A 23211-nucleotide genomic window follows, 5' to 3' on the forward strand; every position below is an offset into this window, starting at 1 on the left:
ATTTTCTTCACAAGGATCGCAGTTATTAAAATCAGATAATGGAATTTTTAAATAAACAGCCTACTCATAATCACCATCATGAAAGAATTTTTGTCATCTTTCTGTGATTTATTATTTTCTTGGATTTTGGGCATAACTCCACCTCTAGGTGCATAGCGTTTAAATCTTTCAAGGACAATACCTCTAGCATTTTTCAAGTTTCTTGTCCTGACCTATGAACACATGATATCAAATATGGCTACCTTAGCTAGTTATTATTTCAGACCTAAATAGACCGTTCCTAGTTTTTGAAAATAGCTTTGAAAGGAAAGAGAAAAAGAACAGGAAATGACACAACCATAGGAAATGACATCACAAACCCAAGGAAACCTAAGCACATAAATAAAAACTGGCTATACCACCAGTGCTTCACCACAGGCTCACTGATGATGTTACCTAGTATGGTGATGAAATGTCTGAAAATGAACCTTCCAGCTCAGCGAGCAAACTTACATCCAGAACCTCAACCTGAGCTACAAATCTTCTCAAAACTCCTTAACTTTGAAGGAGTAATTTATTTTCCGAACACCAATTCTTTCCTCAGCTTGTGGTAACCATACCAGGCTTTAAGAGCCTAGTTTTGTTCTGATAAGTTGGAAAGAAGCAAATCAGCTTGGCTCTTTTTAAACTCTCTGTTGGTTGCACCAAAGATTTAAGTTCTCTTTAGTATGTGGTTGTATCTTTTCCCAATTAAATGAGTTACCTACTTTCACAAAAAAATGAGAGCCGATTACAAAATTTCTGAGTGAAGAACAGAGCAAATTTATTACTTGCTAACCCTGAGAAAAATAATAAAGATGAAATATCAAGCATATCTGTGAAATTACATGGGCACTGTCTCTCACATACTCAATATAAAGTTAAAGAGTAGGAGCAAATTACTGCAGATGCTAGAATCTGTACTGAAAACAATCAATGCTGGCAATCACAATTGGTCAGACAGCATCCATGGAGAGAGAGCAAGCTAATGTTTCCAGTCTAGATGACTCTTCATCATAGCTAGCAAAGGGTGGAGGGGATAGCATTTATGTTATAGTTTGGGACTGGGCAATGTGGGGGTAGTGGGTGTAGGGTGCCTGTGGAGAAAAGATGTTGCTGGTTCAAATTAAGTTCGGAATGTGAGAAAGACAGAACAATGGTGCGTCTCCTGGCTTGAAAGGACAGCCAGTCCCCCAGCATTGGGAGGAGGGGAGTGAGGTCACGATAACACAATGTAACAAGCTAAAAGATAAGGGAAGAAATGGTTCACAATTTGAAGGTAAATTCTGGTTGCATCTTTCACCATGTACTCTACATGTTCGTTGTTGTCCATTTCACTGCTGGTGTTTGACAAGGTGTTTGGCATAACTTGTTTTCATAGCTAAATTTCCTTCCTCAGCAACTGCCAACAACTCAGACTTACACCACATGGATCTCAACCCAAGTTTCACCTTTCATGTTTCGAATCCACCCAGGGTTACAAGTATCTCCATGATGTGCAACATTTCTTGGACTGCTATTCCCGCTGGATCCTGTGATCCGTGATCAACACCACGTGCACACCATATGTGCACACTTGACTCCACTCTGCAGGAACATCGACTCACCCTTGCTCAAAGCTGCACTGGTCCCAAGTTTCACTTCATCCTTCGCCTCGTCCATCGTATCAAGGCACGCAAGCTCCAGCGATTTAAGGACTCCAATCCATCCTTGCGGACCATCCCTTAGCACTCATTTCCCTCCAGCCCTCAGATGCCATCACTTTCTGTCTCCCTGAAGCCACTCCCACTAAAGCCAGCCCTTGCGATGCATTCACCACACCTCCTGACATTTCCCTCTCTGAGGCTGAACGTACTGTATTCAGCAAAGCTGTATTCCTGATGAAGGGCTTTTGCCCGAAACGTCCATTTTACTGCTCCTCGGATGCTGCCTGAACTGCTGTGCTCTTCCAGCATCACTAATCCAGAATCTGGTTTCCAGCATCTGCAGTCATTGTTTTTACCTGTATTCAGCAAAGGATTCAGCTTCATACCCTAACACCCCTATCTTAATGAATTTCAGACACATCACAATGTTGAACCTTTCATATTTAAATTGTGAACCATTTCTTCCCTTATCTTTTAGTCTGTTACATTCTGTTATCATATTCTTTCTCCCTCTCCCCACCCCAGGGTGACTGGCTGTCCTTTCAAGTCTGGCAGGAGACACACTGTTGTTCTGCCATTCTCACATTCCGACCACTTAATCTGAACTATCAATATTTTGTCTCCACCAGCAACCTATACTCACTACCTCCATACACCCCACCCCAAACTATAGCATGAATGCTACTCCCTCCACACTTGAATTCAGAGCTGATGAAGAGTCATCTAGACTCAAAACATTAGCTTATTTTCTCTCCATGAATGCTGTCTGACCTGCTGTGATCTCCAGCACTGGTTGTTTTCAATAAAGCTAAAGGGTATTGGTGTCCTATATAAAAAAAGAAAGGAAAATGCAGTTTAAAGTCATTAGAATTTTGTTCAGTTTCAAGAAATTAAGCTGAGACCACAGTTCGATGCTGTTTTGAACCATCAGAACGAGTGAATATTGTAGTTATCCTTGGTGTTCAGAATTTTCCTTTTAGTTGCTATTGTTCATAGAACCATAGCAAACAGGAACAGGAACAGACCATTCGGACCGTCAAGCATGCTCTGCCATTCAAAAGCATTACTCTTGTCTAACTTCCTGTATTTTCCCTGTAACCTTTGATTCCCCTAATGATCAGCAATCTATCTGTCTCAGTTTCAAATGTTCACAAAGTCTCTGTCCCCACAGCTCTCCATAGCAAGGAGTTCCAAAGTCTCACAACTCTCTGAGTGAAGAAATTCCTCTTCTTCTCAGTCTGAAATTGGTGCCTGTTTATTCTGAGAGCAAGCCCTTTGGTCCTCGACTCTCCCATGAGGGGTAATACCCTCTCACCTTTTACCCTGTCAAGCCCCTTAAGAATCCTATATGTTTCAAAGAGATCACCTCTCATTCTTCTAAACTCCAATGAGTAGAGTTCCAACCTATTTGACCTTTGTTCATAAGACAATCAATCCCTCCATAGAAGGGATCAGCCTATTGAACCTTCTTTGAACTACTTCCAATGAAGTAGTATCTTTCCTGAACTGCTCACAGAACTCCAGATGTGGTCTCACCAAAACCTTGTACAATTGCAGTAAGACTTCCCAACCTCCTTCAAAAAGGGGCAAACAGTCCATTTGCCTTCCTGATTACCTGCTGCGCCTGTTGCTAGCATGAAGTTTTATGCATGACTACCTCCTTGCACAAAGTCCCTTTGTGTTGCAGCTTTCTGCAGTTTTTGTGCATATAAATAATACCCTTTCTTTTGTTCTTCCTTCCAAAATGAACAACTTCACATTGTTCCAAATTATACTCCATTTGTGAACTTCTTGACTATTAATGCAACCTATTAACATCGCTCTGTAAAATGTTTACATTCCTCTCATAATTTGCCTTTCCACCTATTTTTGTGCCGTCTACAAATTTGGCTTCAGTATATTTGCCTACTTCCTTCAAGTGATTAATACATATTATAAACAGTGTGGCCCCAGGACTGATCTCTGTGGAACCCAACTGGCTACAGATTGCCAACCTGAAATAGAAACCATTTGTCCCCACTTGCTGTTCCTGCCCATTAGCCAATTTTCAATCCATGCCAATACATTAACTCCAACATCATGGATGCCTATAACTTTACTTTTTGTGAATTAACTTGTCGAACACCTTGAAAATCCAAATATAACATATCAACTGGTTCCCCTTTTCCTTGATAGTTGAGACTTCCTGAAAAACTCAATTAAATTAGACACGATTTCCCTTTCATGAAGTCATGCTGACTCTGCTTGAAAAATTATGATTTTCCAAATGGGCTGCTATGGTTTCCTTTACAATTGTCATCCAGCAAGTTTTCTTCTTGAGAGAAGCAGAGTTCTTAGCCTGTGCTGCAGCCCTAGCAGATTATCTACCTCTCTACTAAAAGCAGCTCCTTGAAATATCAACTTGTTTGTCTACTCCATGTCTGCAGCAGTTGAAGAAGTTGTAAATCAAAATAAGAGATTCGGCCTTTTCATACCTAATCAGGGGGTCTTCAGGCTGCTCTCATTTCCTTTTGATAAAATATTGACTTCAGTTCAGCTGTCCACATTAATGTTGATTTGATTTAATGTAGTTACATTCCCTAAGTACAGTGAAAAGCTTTATTTTGTGAGCAGTACAGACAAATCATGGGAAACAAGGACATAAAGATCATAGGGTGCTTAAGAAGAGAGAGGCATACAAGGTGAAATGGAGCTGCACAAAACAAAATCAACATTGTTTGAAGTTGGAGAGGTCCATTCAGGAGTCTAATAAAAGCAAGAAGCTGTTCTTGAATCTGTTGGTGCGTGTGTTCAAGCTTCAGTATTTTCTGCCTGATAGAAGAGGTTCGAGGACAGCATTACTGGGTGGGAGGGATCTCTGATGAAATTGAAACCTTTCCGCGGCAATGAGAAGTTTAGATAGATTCCTTGGCTGGGAGGTTGGCTTCCATGATGGGCTGGGCTGTGCACACAAGTCTCTGTAGTTTCTGGGCAGTACATTTGCCATGCCACATCTGTAAAGATTGGTGAGGGTCCTTATGGACATGCCAAATTTCCTAAGTTGCCTGTTGTGCCTTCTCGACTGTTGCATCTATTTGGAAGGTTATCGGTTTTCTGAAATCATAGGAGAAAATAGGAGCAGGATTAAGCTATTGGTCCCTTCAAGCCTGCTCCAACCTGGACACTGAATGGCTGGATGATATCTGTGACCATTTTAAGTCGATGTCATTTGGCCCCTGTTTAAATCTATTTCAGTCCATGAAAGTTGCAGGTATTAATTCAGATGAAAGAATTTTAAAAATCAAATAGTGTGTACTTTATATCTTAATTACAGTTTGCCATGTTTCTTTACTGTAAAAATTTAAAGTCCTGATAAAGCTAAAGTTTTTGGTTGTGTTTTGACAGGCAAAATGGTCAGCCTGAAAGAACTGAATGTTAGTTTCAATAAGCTGACATCCGTCCCACTGGAGCTTGGATGTTGTGAGAATCTAGAGAAACTGAATTTATCGAATAACCTGGAATTGATAGAGCTCCCATTTGAGGTAATACCTTTGGCTTATACAGCTAAGATCTCTGTGTTATATATGATCTAAATCAAGTTGTTCCATAAAAATCACATGAGCTGTATTTGTATATATAAAACTGCTCTTTGGTCCAGTCATTCATTTGATGCATTTTCAAGGGGTTGCACTTTGAGTTGTAATGTTTCATTAGAGTATTGCTGCGTGGACGATCAAATGTTGATTTCCAGCGTTTTTTTTAAAACAAGTTTAGTAATTCTATATCATCACGCTATTTTCAATCATGATGTAACCTTCTAATTATTAATTTGGAAGCCCTTTGAAGGACCATTTAATTAACTAAGCAGACACACGTTTGAAGAATAATTTAAATTATTATCAAAGACATTTTAGTTACAATCCTAATCTTTACCCTTGCAAATGTATATCACATCTCCATCCTCGGTTTCCTAGCCAACGTCCTTAAACGTGTTGCACACAGTCTCTCAAGCCCGTTCACATCTTTGTTGCTAGTGTATGTATTAACTGCTGCTATCAGGTTTCTGACCTTGTCACAGTACTGCAGCAGCTTTTACCAAAGTGACAAATAGCATATATGATTGGGACTATGATAATCTATTCATCCTCATCCTTCTAAGAAAGTCTGCACAATTTGACTTCATTTATCATCAAGCTGGGACTGTCTCCTCTGGCTTTGTTGCTATCTATACAAAGATAACATGATAATCATTTGCAATGTCTGCATTTTCCTTTTCTGCAGTTTCCCTCTTGTGTCTCTTATTTAGTTCTCTCTTAGTTCTTAGCTTCTTTCTACTTCTTGATAACATTATCAAAAACTCATCATAGTGCACTTGTTTGCAGGCAACACACACTTCTACCTTAACATAACTCATTTCAATACTTCCATTGCCTCTACTTTGTCATATTGCTTGTCTTATACTCAATCTAGGATGAGCAGAAATTTTCTTCAACTAAATCTTGGTCTTTGGTCTCCACCATAAATTGGTTCTTAATTCTTCATCTCTCTCTCTCTCTCTCTCATACCTGCCTGAGGCTGAAAGAACCACATCTTGATCTTGGAATTCTAATTGACCTGAGATGAGCTGCTAACCATATATCAACTCTATCATCAAAACCATAAGTGTCTATCATATTGTCTGCCTTTGCCTTGCCTCAGGAACTGTTACCTCTGGAACTGACTATTTTGGGTTAGTCTTCTATCATTTATGTTCATAAATCTGAGCTTATTCAAAATTCTGTTCCTCTGTCCTACTTGCACCTACTCTGTCCTCCTCTGTGCTTATTGACCTACTTGCCTCTTGGTCTATCAACCTTGAAGTTGATAGACCAAGAGGTTCCTTATCCCTTGTCCTCCCTATTACTAACCTTCTCCATCCTTCAATCCTCAGAGATTTCTACGTTTCTTCAATTCTGTGTTCTTGGGCATTCTGAATTTAGTTGGTCCAACAATGGTCGCATGTTTTCAGCTGTCTATGGGATCTGACATGTTTAATATGCTCCTTAAAACCTGTCTGTTTGTCCAGACTTTTGATCATATGTCATTATAGCTGCAGCTGTAGCTTGTTGTTTGTAATGCTCCCGTGAAATGTTTTGGAGTTCATTTTAAAAACATTCTTTTCTCTTTATTTTATCGAAGATCTGGATGTATTAATGTCAGGTTAATACATTCATTACCTGCAGAGGGCAGCTGTCTACTAGTTCCAGACAAACTTTGGACTAACAGCACACTTTATGCTTCAAAATTGTTTTCCACAAAGAATGTTGATTATTAGATGCTAATGTTTAAAAATGCATGGAGTCAATGTTCAAGTCTGTTATGACCTGTGACTATATGATATGCGAATTAATGATCAGGTCAGAAATGATAAGGAACCTTTCCAGTGGATCTCAAAGTGCACAAGAAGCTCCCACCTGAAGCAAGTTAGGGCATATTCAAATATTAAATATGGGTAGGCCTGTCAAGCAAGTAATTGTTTGACATTCATACTTGCAGGTTCATGGAGTGCGAATTGCATTCTTAAAAGCAGACGCTGTGCGATTGCTTTTCCTTGATGTGTGGTGAATTGGGGGAGCAATTATTAAAATATAAAAACTGGATCATTTTTATTAATGTTGGTTCCAAAGAAATGAGATTCAAGGGGATTCTACAGCAAGCAGGCATTCTGCTCCACCACAAGCAGTGAAGGTGAAAATCCACGCTGGTATGTTATAATTCACTTGACATTGTATGAATATCAGTATAGTCTAATTGGTTACATTCCAAATATATTTGCAGAACATGAAACATCAGCCTGCCACCTCATGATGCAGGGAACCCGAACTTCTGTTTTTGCTGCAGAAAAACTTGAAGCTCTTGCGTGATATGAGTCTGGGTTTGCCCCTAAAACAATGAAATTCTGCAACTTTCTACTTCTTTCCTAGACGTGCTGTAATGCTGATTTAATCCACTCTAAGCTTCATTTTATAGGTCACCATGGTGACAGCATTGTTCTCCTTCTCCAGGTGTGTCTCTGGAATTTGTGCCAGGGCTAAGAAACCTACACTTGGCCAGCACCTGTGCCAGGGCTAAGAAATCTAAACTTGGCCAGCACCTTTCAGCATTCCATTTGCATTCACTCCTACCCTTGTAAACACCGGTCAAAGTTCATCCACCTGACAAATTTAAAGAGAGTTAGAGGTGGGTGCATTGGGTGATGCACAAATTTGAACAAGATCAGGTGGTAATGCTGAAAGAAAAAATTAACTTGCTTTTGAAGGATCAACTCATAATTATCCTCAGCTGCTGAATCCTGGAGTGCAAGTTTTAGAAGACATGGCTTTAAAGTAAAATATATTCTGGACACAATACATTTACAGCACCATCATACCCTGAAACATGTCACTGTGAGGGTCAGGTGGATGAGTACAATCCCCATGTCAGTTCAGTGTAAATGGATTGATTTGTAGCACTGCAGACCACAGTGGAGGATTGGTAAGTCATATGCAACAATATTCACACAACAAAGGTTCTTATACATGCCACTGCTTTTTATTAAATCTAAGACAAACACATAGGTGCCATGGGCTCTCCTCTGATTTCCATATGCTCAAAGATTACATTTGAAGATCTATTGTTGAGTGCTTCACATTGTTCCCATCAGCTTTGCTGCCATATGGATCAACAAGGATTATGAAATTGTACCCAATAACAGGGCAAAGTTGGAATAGACCAACAATATATTGTTATTATCAATTCGTCTCTCACTCTAATTATTGTAGACGTGAGACAAAGTGTGCAATGCTATGGTATCCCACAATGTTGAGAATTTTATGAAGTCCTACACTGAATCATTTAAAAACTAGCTCAGGGAAGTGGAAGACCATCTCCTCCCCAAGAGACTTCGACTAGGATACAATACTGGAGTTGATTCCTGTCAGGCTGAAACCACCCAGGATCTGGAAGGCACAAGTGTTACCAAAGGAAGGCAGTTATGTACTAAATACAAGGCGTCATCAAGCATCACTTTAGGACAGACACTTTGCCGTTGTTATGCACTAGCTGATTGCATTCTGGGTACTGCCATTCAGTCTATGTTTGGGTTAATAATCATGGCTTTACTTAATAGTTCTTTTTTATGTAGTTATACTGGAAGTGCAGGGTTTTTCCCATCATTTCCATCAATTTGAAGGAGCTGTCATTTTCATCAACTGTTCCTGAAAATCTGGGATAAAGAAGAAATCCCTGTGGATTGCAATGATGCTGCCATCACCATCACCTTCAAGAAAGAAGACAAAGTGGGAACTACCAAAGAATTTCCCTACTCTCCATCGCTGAGAAGATCATCACCGGAATTCTTGCTAGGTGCCTTCTCCCAGTCTCAGAGGATGCCTCATGAAAGTCAATGTGGCTTCCGACCTGATCATGGAACTATGGACCTGATTTTCACAGAGAAATGCCAGGAACAACACAAAACACTCTACATAGTCAAGGCTTTTAACTGAATCTTTGGACTCATAAGGATGAGAGTTTTCAATGGCCATGATATGCTTGGTGATGCCAATATTATTGCATACTGTATAAGACAATCATTCTTCCCACTCTTCCAAATGCTCCAAAACTTAGACTACATACAGATGCCACCTCAGACCTTTAAGAGTTATCATCAGCGTTGTTTAAGGTAGCTTCTCTGCATCAACTGGGAGACAGATGTACTAATATGAGCATTCCTGAAGCAGCCAATAGCACCAGCATTGAGGCCATGATCATCCAAAACCAAATCTGCTGGTCTGGCCATGTGCTGAGGATGCCTGAGTTCTGACTACAAAAGCAAATTTTCTTTGCAAAGCTTAAGGAAGGCACTTGAATAAGAAGAGGACAAAGGAAGTGTTTCAAATACTCACTGAAGATTCCCTCAAGAAACGCAACATAGATGTCAATGCATGGGACACTCTCCTTCAGAAGAAACTGACTTGGAGAAACATAATTCTTTGAGAACAATCTTCAACAAGAGGAAGTACAGAAAAGGGACTAGAGAAAGGAATGCCAATGATCTCAGGACCAAGGACCACCTCCACCTCCCGGAAGCACAGACAAAACACTACCTCTGTGTAATTGGAAATGCGGCTGTAAGATCAAGCTCTTCAGCCACACAAGCTCATCAGCCACCCATCACCAACAGCATCCATGACCAGTGATACAGATTTTTCTATCGGGACAATCATACTAATTAGTGAGTGGTTGCAGATTGACAATGTACTGTAACTGCAAAGCTGGAAAAGGAATTTTGTTTATTAACAATTTCCAACTCACTAAGGAGGCTTCATGCCAATCCATATCCAACAACCTGGTCTGCAAACTCTGCTCACATTTATAATAGTACGGCAAGTTTCACTACAGCAATTGAGACATTTCATAACATGTTAAAATAATCATAATATTCTACACATCCAAACTCACAGCATTCAAAAAACAAAGTTGTCCAACCTGCCAATGTTAATGTGTTCCAAAAAGAAAATCCCACAACCTGAAACTGCATATTCGCCAAAGTTAGCCAGTTGTTCCTTGAGCCATAACCTATCAATGTGCAAAATTTCATAGAAATCTGTTAGCTTTCAAGATATATTGTTTGCAAACTGAGAAAAACTTTATCCTGTCCACCTCCAGTGCACAAGCTTGCACCCCACACTGTTATTAATGAAGACAACTGGTCATATTGTAATAAGCAGCATAGCTGCAGCGACCACTGCTATCATTTTGTTGAAATGGTTGAATAGGAAACTTCTTTATTACCAGATAAAACTCTCAGACTGATGACATAAAGACCCCAGAATTTCTCAATGTGCAAATGGTCATGATAAAATGTGGACATTACTTTCAGACATAAAAAAGAAATGAAGTCAAAGTGGCAACACCTGGTCAGTGCAAAAAAGCTAGCCAGTCTAGCTACTTATTTCACATTTATGTCTTTTCAGAATCCAAGATTCTAAACAACCTGATAATCTTTGGGTGTTGTTGGTCACACTAGTACATCCTTATGATCACTTCCTGTTTTGATAATGCTAATATCAGAAATTTTGTATGGGTGGAGATCGAAGATTTACATTGCCTTGTTGAATCGAGGAAATGGAGCAAATGGATAAGGGTTTATTAACTGTTTAGAATAATTTCAAACAGGTACAGGGATAGAATGCCTCAGCCAAGTTTGTAATGCTGTCCAACCAAAATGATTTGGATTTTGCTTATGTTTCAGCTACGGGATCTACAAAAACTGAGTAGCTTGGATTTGTCCTCAAACCAGATTCAAAGCATGCCTATCTGTGTGCTCCGAATGACAAACCTCAAGAATCTAGACATTAGCAACAATAAACTGAAAGACCTGCCTCAAGATTTAGACAGGTAACTGTATGTTAAATATGAAAATACAGTTTATTGGCACTCAATATGGGCTTTTTTTGATCATTCATAGAACTTAGCCATTGCTGGAAAGATCAAAGCATTTATTGTTCATCATCAAATTCCTTTGAGCAGGTGGTGATGAGACAGTCAGTTTTTAAATTGCAACAGTCCTTGTACTTTTTGCAAGGTTTGTGAAGGTTTGTAGCTCAGGTTGAGGTTTAGGGTGTAGGTTTGCTCGCTGAGCTGTAGGTTTGATATCCAGACGTTTCATTACCTGGCTAGGTAACATCATCAGTGGCGACCTCCAAGTGAAGCGAAGCTGTTGTCTCCTGCTTTCTATTTATATGTTTGTCCTGGATGGGGTTCCTGGGGTTTGTGGTGATGTCATTTCCTGTTCATTTTCTGAGGGGTTGATAGATGGTATCTAGATCTATGTGTTTGTTTATGGCGTTGTGGTTGGAGTGCCAGGCCTCTAGGAATTCTCTGGCATGTCTTTGCTTAGCCTGTCCCAGGATAGATGTGTTGTCCCAGTCGAAAAAAAACCCTCTCTAAAGTCTTGGACATCTTTCTAGTAACTAGAGTTGTATGCGATATTCTAAATGTGGCCTAATTAAAATTTCATACAGCTGCTACATGACTTGCCAATTTCTATACTGTATGTTTTCTCCAATGAAGGTAAGCATGCCAAATGGCTTTTTGACCATCTTATTCATTTGAGCTGCTACTTTCTGGGAACTGTCACCTAGATCTGTCTGTATGTCGATGCTACTAAGAGTTCTGCCATTTACTGTATACTATCCACCTACACTGGATCTTCCAAAATACATCACCACACATTTGTCCACATCTGTCATTTCTTCAACCAAGTCTCCAGCCTTTCTAGTTGCTGCTGTATTGTCTGCCAATCCTGCTCATTACTGGAAGCTCCATCAATCTTTGTGTCATCTGCAAACTTACTATTCAGGCCACCTACATTCTGCTCTAAAGCATTTATATATTATTACAAACAACAGGGGTCCCAGCACTGATCTCTGTAGAACACCACTGTTCAAACATCTCCTGTCAGAAAATACACTGCTTCTCCGCTACACTCTAAGTATTATAACTAAGCCAGTTCTGTATTCACCTTACCAGCTCATCACGTATCTCATGTGATTCAACGTTTATATCAGCCTGCCATGAGGGAACTTGTCAAAGAGGTTGCTAAAGTCCATAAAGATAGCATCTACTGACTCTATCCTCATTATCCTCTTTGTCATTTCGTCAAAAAACTCAAACAAGTTTGGATATACAACCTTTCCAGCATATAGCCATGCTGGCTATCACTAATAAGTTAATATTTTCCTACATGTGTGTAAATCCTATCTCTAAGAATCTGCTCCACTAATTTCCCTACAACTGACGCAACGCTCACAGACCTGTAATTTCCAGATTATCCCTGTTGCCTTTATTAAACAAAAGAGCAATGTTGGTTATTCTCCAGTCTTTTCTTCCTGTGGTTGGTTATTCTCCAATTATTCTCCCCTGTGACTAAAGGGATACAAAGATTTCATATAAGGCCGCAGCAATTTCCTCACCTGACTCTTTCAGCATTCTGGGTTACATTTCATCAGGTGCCAGGAACTTGTCCCCCTCAATACTTTTCAAAACACCCAATACCGTCTCCTTTCTAATGTTGACATTTCCTAGGCTAGCAACATGCCCTTCCCGATACTCATCATCCATTATGAGTCCAGAACCAGAGGGCATAGGTTTAGTTTGAGAGGGGAAAGATATAAAAGAGACCTAAGGGGCCACTTTTTCATACGGAGAATGGTGCTTGTGTGGATGGGCTGCCAGAGAAGTTGTGGAGGCTAGTACAATTGCAACATTTAAAAGGCATCTGGATGGGTATATGAATAGGAAAGGTTAGGAGGGATATGGGCAAGCTGCTGGCAAGTGGGAACAGTTTAAATTGGGATATCTGGTCAGCATGGATGAGTTGGACTGAAGGGTCTGTTTCCACGTTGTACATCTCTATGGCTCTATGTCCTACTTTGTGAACATCGAAACAAAATAATCATTAGAGACCTCAACCACTTCCTCTAGCTACATTCATAAATTGTATTCAATGCTCCTGACGTAAACTAAGGGTACCTTTCACCGAGCATCTCAGGCAGGTCCGCAGGGGCCAACCTGACTTCCCCGTCACTACCCATTTCGATTCCCCTTCCCACACCCTCTTTGACATGACCATCCTCACCCTCCTCCATTGCCACAGTGAATCAGACCGCATTATCTTCCACCTGGGAAATCTACAGCCTGGAGGACGCAACATTGAATTCTGCAATTTCAAATAAGCTCCCTTCACATCCTCTGACTCCCTTTCCAGCCCCTCCTCTTCCCTTCCACTCCTCTGACTGACCCTTCCTTCCAGCTCCCAACTGGATTCATTCCACTCATCGACCAACCAGGCCATACCCTCTACCTGTGTTCACCTATCACTATTTCACCACTCCACTCTTCTCCCCATCCAAAGCCCTCTCCCAACCCCCCATCTTTATCTGCAGATCCCTTTACACCCACTTCTCGTCTTTAAGAAGGGTTACACCCGAAACATTGGCTTCTCTACTTCCTGCTGCTGCCTGATTTGTTGTGTTCTTCCAGCCTCTTACTTGTCTATCTTGGATTCCAGCATCTGTAGTTTTTTTTGTCTCTACATTCATAAATTGCCTCCTTTGTCCTTCAGTAGACCAACCCATTCCCTCGCTACCCTCTTTCTCCTTAATTATATATGTGTAAAATACCTTGGGATATTCCTTAATTCTGTTTGCCAAAGAAATTTCATGCTGCCTTTTAGCCTGCTTCTTTCCTTGTTTGAGTTCTTTCCTGCTATCTTTGTATTCTTTGAAGTCTCTGTCGTCTTCAGTTTCCTAAACCTTACATATACCTCCTTTTACCTTCTTGACTATACTCTCCATTTCTCTTGTCATGCAAGGTTTCTGAATCTTGCCATCTTCATCCTTCATTTTCACAGGAATAACAAATTCCACCCTATCTGAGACCTGAGCACCAAGTAAATCCCAATCATTACAGGGAAAATTAAAATCACCCACTACAACAACCCTGTTATTTTTACATTTTTCATAATCTATCCACATATCTGTTCTTCTGATAGCTACTGGCTATTGGGAGGTATGTAGTACAATCCCACAAAAGATTATTGCATCATCTGATTTTTGAGCTCTACCATATAGCCTTGCTGGATGAGCCCTCCAAGCTGTACTCCCTCATGAAAACCTTCAAGGAGAAATTATTTTTGGAGTCATAATTCAGTTCCCCTCAAGGCTCTGGTTTGATACATTATGGGATCCTTAAGCCTATGGGGCGTCAAATGCTGACAGTGCTATCTAAAAGATCTAAAATGATTCCATCAGCTGAACTCGGTGTACTGACTGTACATTAGGCTCATTAGAGCTCAATTCATGTGCAAAGTAGCAGAGAACACAAACAATGTGACTTATGTACCTATCTAATACTACATGGCTTTATATGCAAACACAATAGAAACTGCAATGCAGGGACCTTCTCATCAGTTGAGTTTTGATTCTTGAAGGTACATTATTGAGATTGGTACCATGTTGCACTTTGTTAGGCATGGCATTTCAACTTCAAGTTCAAATTCTTTCCAGATTGATAAATCAACAGCTTCCTCTAAAGATTCTATATGAAGTGAATCTGTTAGATCTATATTCTGTTTTCAGAAAACATATAACCTTTTTTTGAACTATTTCTCACTAAATTAGAGGTAGTTCCAGCCTTATGCCAAGTATTCAATATTTTAAACTCACTGCCAATCCAACTCCACAAAAAAACCTTTAATTGAGCAACTGACAACAGTATATCACAATATCTTTCGGCATCAATCAAATCCTGACTCAGTCTCAGATGCCTTACCATTGTCTTTCTGGTGCTGCCACACCCTTAGACTCCCCTCCCACAAAATTCACAGCCAACATCCATTTGTTTGCGCTACCTCAATCCATCACTGCAAACTCCATGATGCCACATACAGTTTGACCTTCCATCTGCATCCAGCACTTCTCTGCCAGTGTTTTAAACTCAACGCCACATTCCAATGCTTCCCCCACATAGAATTTCATTTCGTTTTTCAAGCTTCTGCTGAATCATATCCTGTAACTCTGAGTAAAAGCCCTCTTGAGCCTGCCTACTAACCACCAGTTTATTTGCCTCTAGATTATTTCCCGACTTGCTCATTGCTAAAATAAGCTTCCAAGCTCTGCTTCTTATTATTCTGCTTTCTTAAACAAAATATCTTGTATGCCCCATTTCTGTTTCTTCAACTAAAACCCTACTAGCGCTGTCACTCTATCTTGCTTTTACCACCTTACACATACTTCACAATTCTCCTGACTCTGCATAAATGATGATAAAAGACCTTTCTGACCATTTACTGAGCAGCCTCCAAAGATCCATTAAAGAAGGATTGGTTGGGCAAGTTACTGCTTAATACCAATAGACAGAATGTCCATGGCATATGCTTCAAAGTAAAGAATGTAAGTATAGTCTCAAGGTCTTAAAGCTGATTAAATTGAAACTGTCTAAAAAGATTTAACTATTTAGTTATGGTTCCTGCTTGTTTCATCGAGAATACGAGTTTCCTATTTTGTGATCCATCTGGAGTCAGAAAAATGTTCTGGATATATATTACCTTTAATGTGAAAAATGCTTCCAAATTTTGGTCCTGAATGCCCTAGTTCTAAACCTTGAGAAGAAATAGTTTCTTCGTAGTTATTCTGCTCTTTGAAGATGCAATTCATTAGAAATTCTGCCCATGCTTCCATCACATTCCTTGCCTGGGCCAAAACACACAAACAGCAAATTTAACGATTATGAATTAACCATTTCTTTCTAAAAGCTTTCTTGGAGGCACAGCATCTAGTCACTGCATATTGCCACTGCAATGTAATTTCAAAACTGACATCAAAATCTTAAGGGTAAAAATATGTTGTATGACATTAACAAATCTAGATACAAATATTTTGAAAATAATATTTGAAACACTTGTGTGCTATTTTTATAATTTGCAGACTTGCTGAGCTAGAGTCCTTGTACCTTCAGAAGAACAAGCTGACCTATCTGCCCAAAGTCTTGTGCAGGATGAATAAACTAAAGATACTAGTTGTCAGTGGAGATGACATAAAGAAATTGCCAACTTCTCTGACAACTGACCCTAATTTAAAGTAAGTGCTGAATTCAATTTTGTCTTTCCACTTTTAAAATTTATATTTAAACACTGTCTCCAGTTCTCAATTTTGATTCAGTCACTATTTCATCTTCAACTGTAAGAGATGAATAGTCTTGTATTTCTTAGTGTTCATAATGAGACTGCATGACTGACTTATGGATTTGCTCATGTCAAGGATAAAAGTGGTACCAGTTTCATTAATATACTCCTAACACCATAAGTTGCGTGTTATATTGCTGATCCATGCTAACTCATGCCAACTGATGCTGTCCACACAAGCCCATAGGCCCTGACAGCCTCATGCCAACTTATGCCTGTCCATCCACCATAACAGTTCCTTATAGTCTCTATGCTAATTTACAGCAAGCTCATGTGAACTGCCAAATCACCCAATATTTAACATGGCCATACCTAAGAAACCCAAGAACCCATGGTGAGAAGAAATAAGGTAGATTTCCAAGTGCCTATTGAGAAATTTGAAAATTTAAAAACATATACATTGATTAAAAAAATCCATTAACAATATTTAAGTTCCTTCAAATACTTAATCCCTTTCAAAAACAAGTATTTGTATTCATAGCCCACTTCAAAAACTTGAAGCTATCAAATAAATTGTGAACTGAAAGAGATCCCACCGTAATTATGATATGATGGAAAATCAATCATGCAGCAAAATCTTTTCATGAAAGCCCTCAGACTTATGGCAACTTATGTGAAGTGAAATAGTAGGGATTGATTTTTCTAAGCTGCAGTTTTTCAATATTTACAATGTAGGGGATTTAAATAACTCGAAGCTTTGAAATATTCCCTTGACAGCTTAACAATTGCCTTAAAAGTTTGACAATTTATCCATAGCTACACACATTCATGTCCACTTTTATCAATCCCAAAATGGAACTTACCACTACATTCAAAGGTGTCTGTGGATATATCCAAAGGAATTTACAAAAGCATACCTTATGCAAGGTTTGTGAAGGTTTGACATCACCACAAACCCCAGGAACCCCATCCAGACAAACATATAAATAGAAAGCAGGAGACAACAGCTTCGCTTCACTTGGAGGTCACCCACTGATGATGTTACCTAGCCAGGTAACGAAATGTCTGGATATCAAACCTACAGCTCAGCGAGCAAACCTACACCCTATACCCTATTACCAAAGAACTGCAATAGCCTAGCCCATTTTTTGCACACCTTTTGAGCAAAATTATGACCTGGCAGTTGTTCTCATTTACCACGGATATGATAGCTACCACCTTCACCTATTTCACTATCAATTCCACCCCCTCCCCACCTCCCCCCCCCCCCACCCCACAAACAAAAAACACATATGTGCATGGAAAATGGTGCTAGGTACATTGGCTAGAATTGAGCCTCTTTACCTTCATGAAAGTTCAGGCCATGTATGAGCATTGGACCAGGTGTAGGCCAATCACCCCCTTCAGCCTGTTCCACCATTCAATGAGACCATGGCTGCTCTGTGGCCTAACTCCAAATACCAAATTTGGCCTTTAGCTCTTAACACGTTTGCTTAACAAAAAATGATCTATCTCAGATTTAAAATTACCAGCTATTCCAGCATCCACTGTTGGTTGTGGAAGTGAGTTCCAAACATCTGTCAAAGAACTATGGGTGCTGTAAATCAGAAACAAAACAGAAGTTGGAAACGCTCAGCAGGTCTGGCAGCATCTGTGTAGAGAAATCAGAGTTAATGTTTCGGTTTTGAGGAACCCAGTTCTGATTTTTCTTCACAGATGCTGCCAGACCTGCTGAGCTTTTCCAGCAACATCAGTTTTTGTTCCAAACATCTACCACACTTTTTGGGTCGAGGTACTTCCTAACATTTTTCCTAAATGGTATGGTCCTAATTCTAAGACTATGCTCCCTGGGTCTAAAATCCCAAACCAGTGAAAATAGTTTATATTTTTCTAGCCTGTCTTTTTCTGTTAATACCTTGAAGACTGCAATCAAATTGCTCCTTAACTTCTAAATTCTAGAGAAATCAGACCAAATTTGTGTAACCTCTCTTCATCACTTAACCCCCAGGTATCATTCTTGTAAATCTATATAGAAGATCACTGGTTGCACAGTGCCAATTTATGTTGCCTGCCACTCAACCAATTTCCCAGCCATGCCAATAATTTGTAAAGTCGAGAGTGTGGTGCTGGAAAAACACTGCAGGTCAGGCAGCATCCAAGGAGTATGAAAATCGACGTTTTGTGCAAAAGCCCTTCATCAGGCCCTGTGACAAGCTCAAAGGATCACACAACAAGATTTCACGTTTTAAAACATTTACTATAACAAGCAAACAAGAATCAATATGAACCAAAAATAATTAGTAGGTAAATGATTCACTAAACTACAGAAAGATATACCTTTTAGATTCATGGTATACTCTCCATATATGTGTATTCTTTATCGAAACAAATTCAAAGTTATAATTAGCTTCTAAAAGATTAGATTTAGATTTTTTTTTAGATTACTTACAGTGTGGAAACAGGCCCTTCGGCCCAACAAGTCCACACCGCCCCGCCGAAGCGTAACCCACCCATACCCCTACATCTACATCTACCCCTTACCTAACACTACGGGCAATTTAGCATGGCCAATTCACCTGACCTGCACATCTTTGGACTGTGGGAGGAAACCGGAGCACCCGGAGGAAACCCACGCAGACACAGGGAGAACGTGCAAACTCCACACAGTCAGTCGCCTGAGGCGGGAATTAAACCCGGGTCTCCGGTGCTGCGAGCAGCAGTGCTAACCACTGTGCCACCGTGCCGCCCACTTCCTTCTCTCCATTTTGGTGATTTTTAATATTGAGTATCCATCAAAAGTTATTTCTACCATTCCGCTGAGCACCCCAGAACCAACTTTCAACGGAATGCCCACCTTGGTGACTGCTTCTCCTGGCTATATTAAGATAAATCGTGCATTCCTTCAATCTTTACCAGTCCTGCCTCTTTCAATTTTAAGAAGGTGGTGATCAGAGGGCAACCTTTACCCATGCTGTCCACAACAGCTGCTGTCTTCCTGTCTTTCTCTATGTGGGACTCTACTTCTTTTTCCAGGGTCCCTGAATCAAAGATTCAGACAGACTTTAATTCTGTCCATTCCGGCAACAAAAATGACCTGAAAATGCTGAGATGGAGGGACAAAAGCTAAACAAGATTATTGCACCTGATCAAACATTGCAAATCAGGCAGATAATCAGGAATATTCTTTGTTTCCTATGTTTGAGGTTTTAAAACAGCTATGACATTTTTTTAGACACAACATCAGAGAATGGTGACAGAAGAGGATGCCATTTCTCCTATCATTTCTTTCAGTTTCTGTGTCAGAGCAACTCACCGAAAGCCTTCTCCTGGCTTTTAACTGTAGCCTTGTATATATATTTTTTTCAGATAATTATTCAATTACATTTTGGATGTTTTGATTGAATTATCTCTTGCACACTTTCAAGCAGTGTATTCCTGATCATAAACACCCTTTAATTTTTTTTCCCCATATCACCATTGCTGTTTGCCAATAACTTTAAATCATGCAACCACTTACGGAAACAAATTATCTCTATCCAACCTGTCCATACCCCTGATAACTTTGAGTACCTCAATCAAATCTACTCAATCTTTTTATCAAAGAAGAGAACTTTTTCACATGATGATGTTCCTCATCCCTGGAACAATTCTTGTGAATCTTTTCCACAGCGTTTCTAAAACCTTCATATCCATTCTGAAGTGTGGTACACAGAATTGGATGCACAATTCTCACATGAGATCAAATGTATAACTGTTGGGGTTTTTCCTGGGTTTGCATTCTTAAGTTTTCCACTATACAAACATGAAAGAATGTGCACAAAAGATTAACTAGGATGGCATCGCAACTGAAAAGTTATACTGGGAAAAAATTATTCTGATGGGACTTCCTCCTCTAAAAAAGGAAAGCTGAGAGGTGAAGTAATACATATGTTTAAAAAAAAATTTGGAATGGTTTGATAGGGCAGTTGCAGAAATGTTGATTCCACTAGTGGGGAAGACCAAAACTAGGTGCCAGAAATGATTTTTAAAGAAGTCCATTCATAGGTTGTGGGTGTCACTGGCCAGGCAAGCATTTATTACCCATCCCTAATTGCCCAGAGGGCAGTTAAGTGTCAACCACATTGTTGTGGGTTTGGAGTTATATATAGGCCAGACCAGGTAAAGATAGCAGTTTATTTCCCTAAAGGACAGTAATGAACCAGATTTTTTCTTCTGACAATCAACATGGTTTCATGGTCATCATTAGACTCCTAAATCTAGATATGAATTGATTTCAAATTACACCATCTGCCATAGCAGGACTAAAACCTGGGTCCTGAGAACATTGGCGGGGTCTGGGTTAATTGTCCAGTGATAATAGCTGAACGCCATCTCCTCCTTTTACAAGATGATAGAAAGATGCATGGAAGGGTGCGTTGCAAGGAGGATACATAGAGGTTGCAGTGAGATTTGGGCAGTCGGAATGAGTGGGCAGATGCATGGCAGATGTAGTATAATGTTGGTAATTGTGAGGTTATCCACTTTGGCAGCAAATATATCAAGTCAGATTATTAATTGAATGGCTATAAATTAAGGGTGGGGCACAAGACATGCATGTCCTCATCCACCAGTCACTGAAAGTAAGCGGGCAGATACAGCACGCAGTAAAGAAGGCAAACTGTATACTGACCTTCATAACAAGAGGACTTAAGTGCAGGTACAAGGATGTCTTGCTGCAATTATACAGGATACTGTTGAGGTCACATCTGCAATATTGTGTGCCGTTTTGGACTCTGAGGAAGGGTGTTCTTGCAATAGAGAATACACGGAGGTTAATCAAATTGATTTCTGGGATGCCAGGACTGATGTATGGGAGAGATTGTGTCAGTTATGATTGTATTCACTGGAGTTCAGACGAATAAGGGGACCACTCATTAAACTATAAAATACTAACAGGACTGAACAGATTTCATACAGGAAGGATGTTCCCAATGGTGGAGAACTCTAGAACCAAGAGTCATAGTTTAAGGTAAGGGATAATTTTTTAGGAAAGAGATGAGAAGAGTATGTTTTCATCAGTGAGTGGTGAGCCTGTGGAAGTCACTACCACAGTCAATGGTTGAAGCCAAAACTTTGTGTTTTCAAGAAGGATTTAGATGTAGCTTTTCTGGCCAAGGAATCAAGAGATATGGGGGGAGGGGTGGGATTAGAGTATTGTGTTAGATGATCAGCCATAATCATATTGAATGGCTGAGCAGATTTGAGGGGATGAATAGCCTACTCCTGCTCCAACTTCTATATTTCTATGTAAGGATTTACCAATGATATGGTTTACAGCTCATTTGACAACAGTTCAGCTTTTTGGTCATTGGGTTGTGACTCAAATCCAATTCCTGGAGCTAACATATTTAATCAAGTGTTAAAAGAGTACTATTGAAGGTCACATCATATAAACAATCACCATCTCGAACATGAAACAATTTAACCACAGCCCACCAACATTCAATGATGGTACCATCACTGAACCCCCCACTAACAATATCCTTGGGTTTACCATTGAGCAGATCGATACAGTGGCTACAAGAGCAGGGCAGAGGTTAGGAATACTGCAGTGAGTAACTCGCTTCCTGACTCCCCTAAGCCTGTCCATCCTAGAACACAAAAGTTAGGAGTGTTACAGAATATTCCCCATTTGCCTGGATGAGTGCAGCTCCAACTACTCCCAATGAGCTTGATACCATCTGGGACAAAGCAGCTCATTTGATCCACAAGTATCCACTCTCTACACTGCTCATGCTTAGTTGCAGCAATGTGTCGCATCTACAACATGCACTGTAGAAATTTGCCAAAGCAACTGAGACAACACCTTCCAAATCCACAACCACTTCCATCTAGTAGGATAAGGGCAGCAGATACATGGTATCTTCGCCAGCTGCAAGTTCCCCTCCAAGCAACTCATCATCTTGATGTGGAAATACATCATGGTTCCTTCACTTTCACTGTCACTAGGTTAACATCCTGGAATTTCCTCCCTAAAGGTATTGTGGGTCTACCTATAACACATGGACACCACCACCTTCTCAAGGGCAACTCGGGTCAGGCAATAAATACTAGCCAGCCAGCAACACCCGTGTCTCACTAGTGAATAAAAAAATGGCCATGATATTAAATAGAGGCCCCCTCTATCAATTGCATTGATAAAAGTAGTGGCTGAAAATCCCTTGTTACCAGTTAGAGGAGGACAAGCAGTCAGACAGTGATCTCAGATATATTTCCTAAAACTCAGCAGTATGCAAAAAGAAGTGCTCAGTGTCCTGAATAAAAGGTCAATATAACACAAAAAGGATGGATTAAATCTCTTTTTCCTATTAACAGATATATTGATCTGAGGGAAAATCTGCTTGAAGACTGGGTGCTCAATGAAATCTTTGAAAATGATGAAGATCAAGAAGAGTTTGAAAAAGACTTGATGCAAATGTATTTTAAGGATTTGGAAGAGAGAGGTAACTACTGGAGTAGCTTTAAAATTCATTCCTTACAACAGCAAAGGGACATAATGATATAAATATGAACAGCTGACTTTCCCTCCATGGCCAGAAGCAGAGGTTGGAACTCTTTTTGGATTCCAAACCTGTCCCTGGACGGAAACAGTGCTTTGAATTTCCTTGGGGCAACCAAGTGGTAGTCAGTGGATATGTTCACTTGAATCTGAAGGGCCAGTCTTGAAAGAAGCAGCAGACTGCAGTGAAAGGTAAATAAGAGGGAAAAGGCAATTTAGTATGGCGTTCCACCCTTTCCATTTTTTAAAATCACAAGCCAGTGCGGCACTGTAGAGTAGAAGATGGGAATCCTCTATAAGTAGCACATGGTTACTCACAGACCTGC

At 40.0% G+C, this 23211-nt stretch overlaps 1 protein-coding gene across 2 annotated transcripts in view; it reads left to right on the forward strand.

The window, feature by feature from the left end:
• LOC140493406 (leucine-rich repeat-containing protein 2-like) overlaps nt 1-23211 on the forward strand; it is a 79279-nt gene that overhangs the window by 53114 nt on the left and 2954 nt on the right. For both annotated transcript variants that reach the window (XM_072591810.1, XM_072591819.1), the window contains exons 6-9: nt 5049-5185; nt 10915-11060; nt 16151-16303; nt 22702-22829. In XM_072591810.1, the coding sequence (XP_072447911.1) occupies nt 5049-5185; nt 10915-11060; nt 16151-16303; nt 22702-22829 (564 nt within the window). The remainder of the gene's footprint in view (nt 1-5048; nt 5186-10914; nt 11061-16150; nt 16304-22701; nt 22830-23211) is intronic.

This window comes from Chiloscyllium punctatum, chromosome 2, assembly GCF_047496795.1.
Source record: "Chiloscyllium punctatum isolate Juve2018m chromosome 2, sChiPun1.3, whole genome shotgun sequence".
In the NCBI taxonomy this organism is placed as follows: domain Eukaryota; kingdom Metazoa; phylum Chordata; class Chondrichthyes; order Orectolobiformes; family Hemiscylliidae; genus Chiloscyllium; species Chiloscyllium punctatum.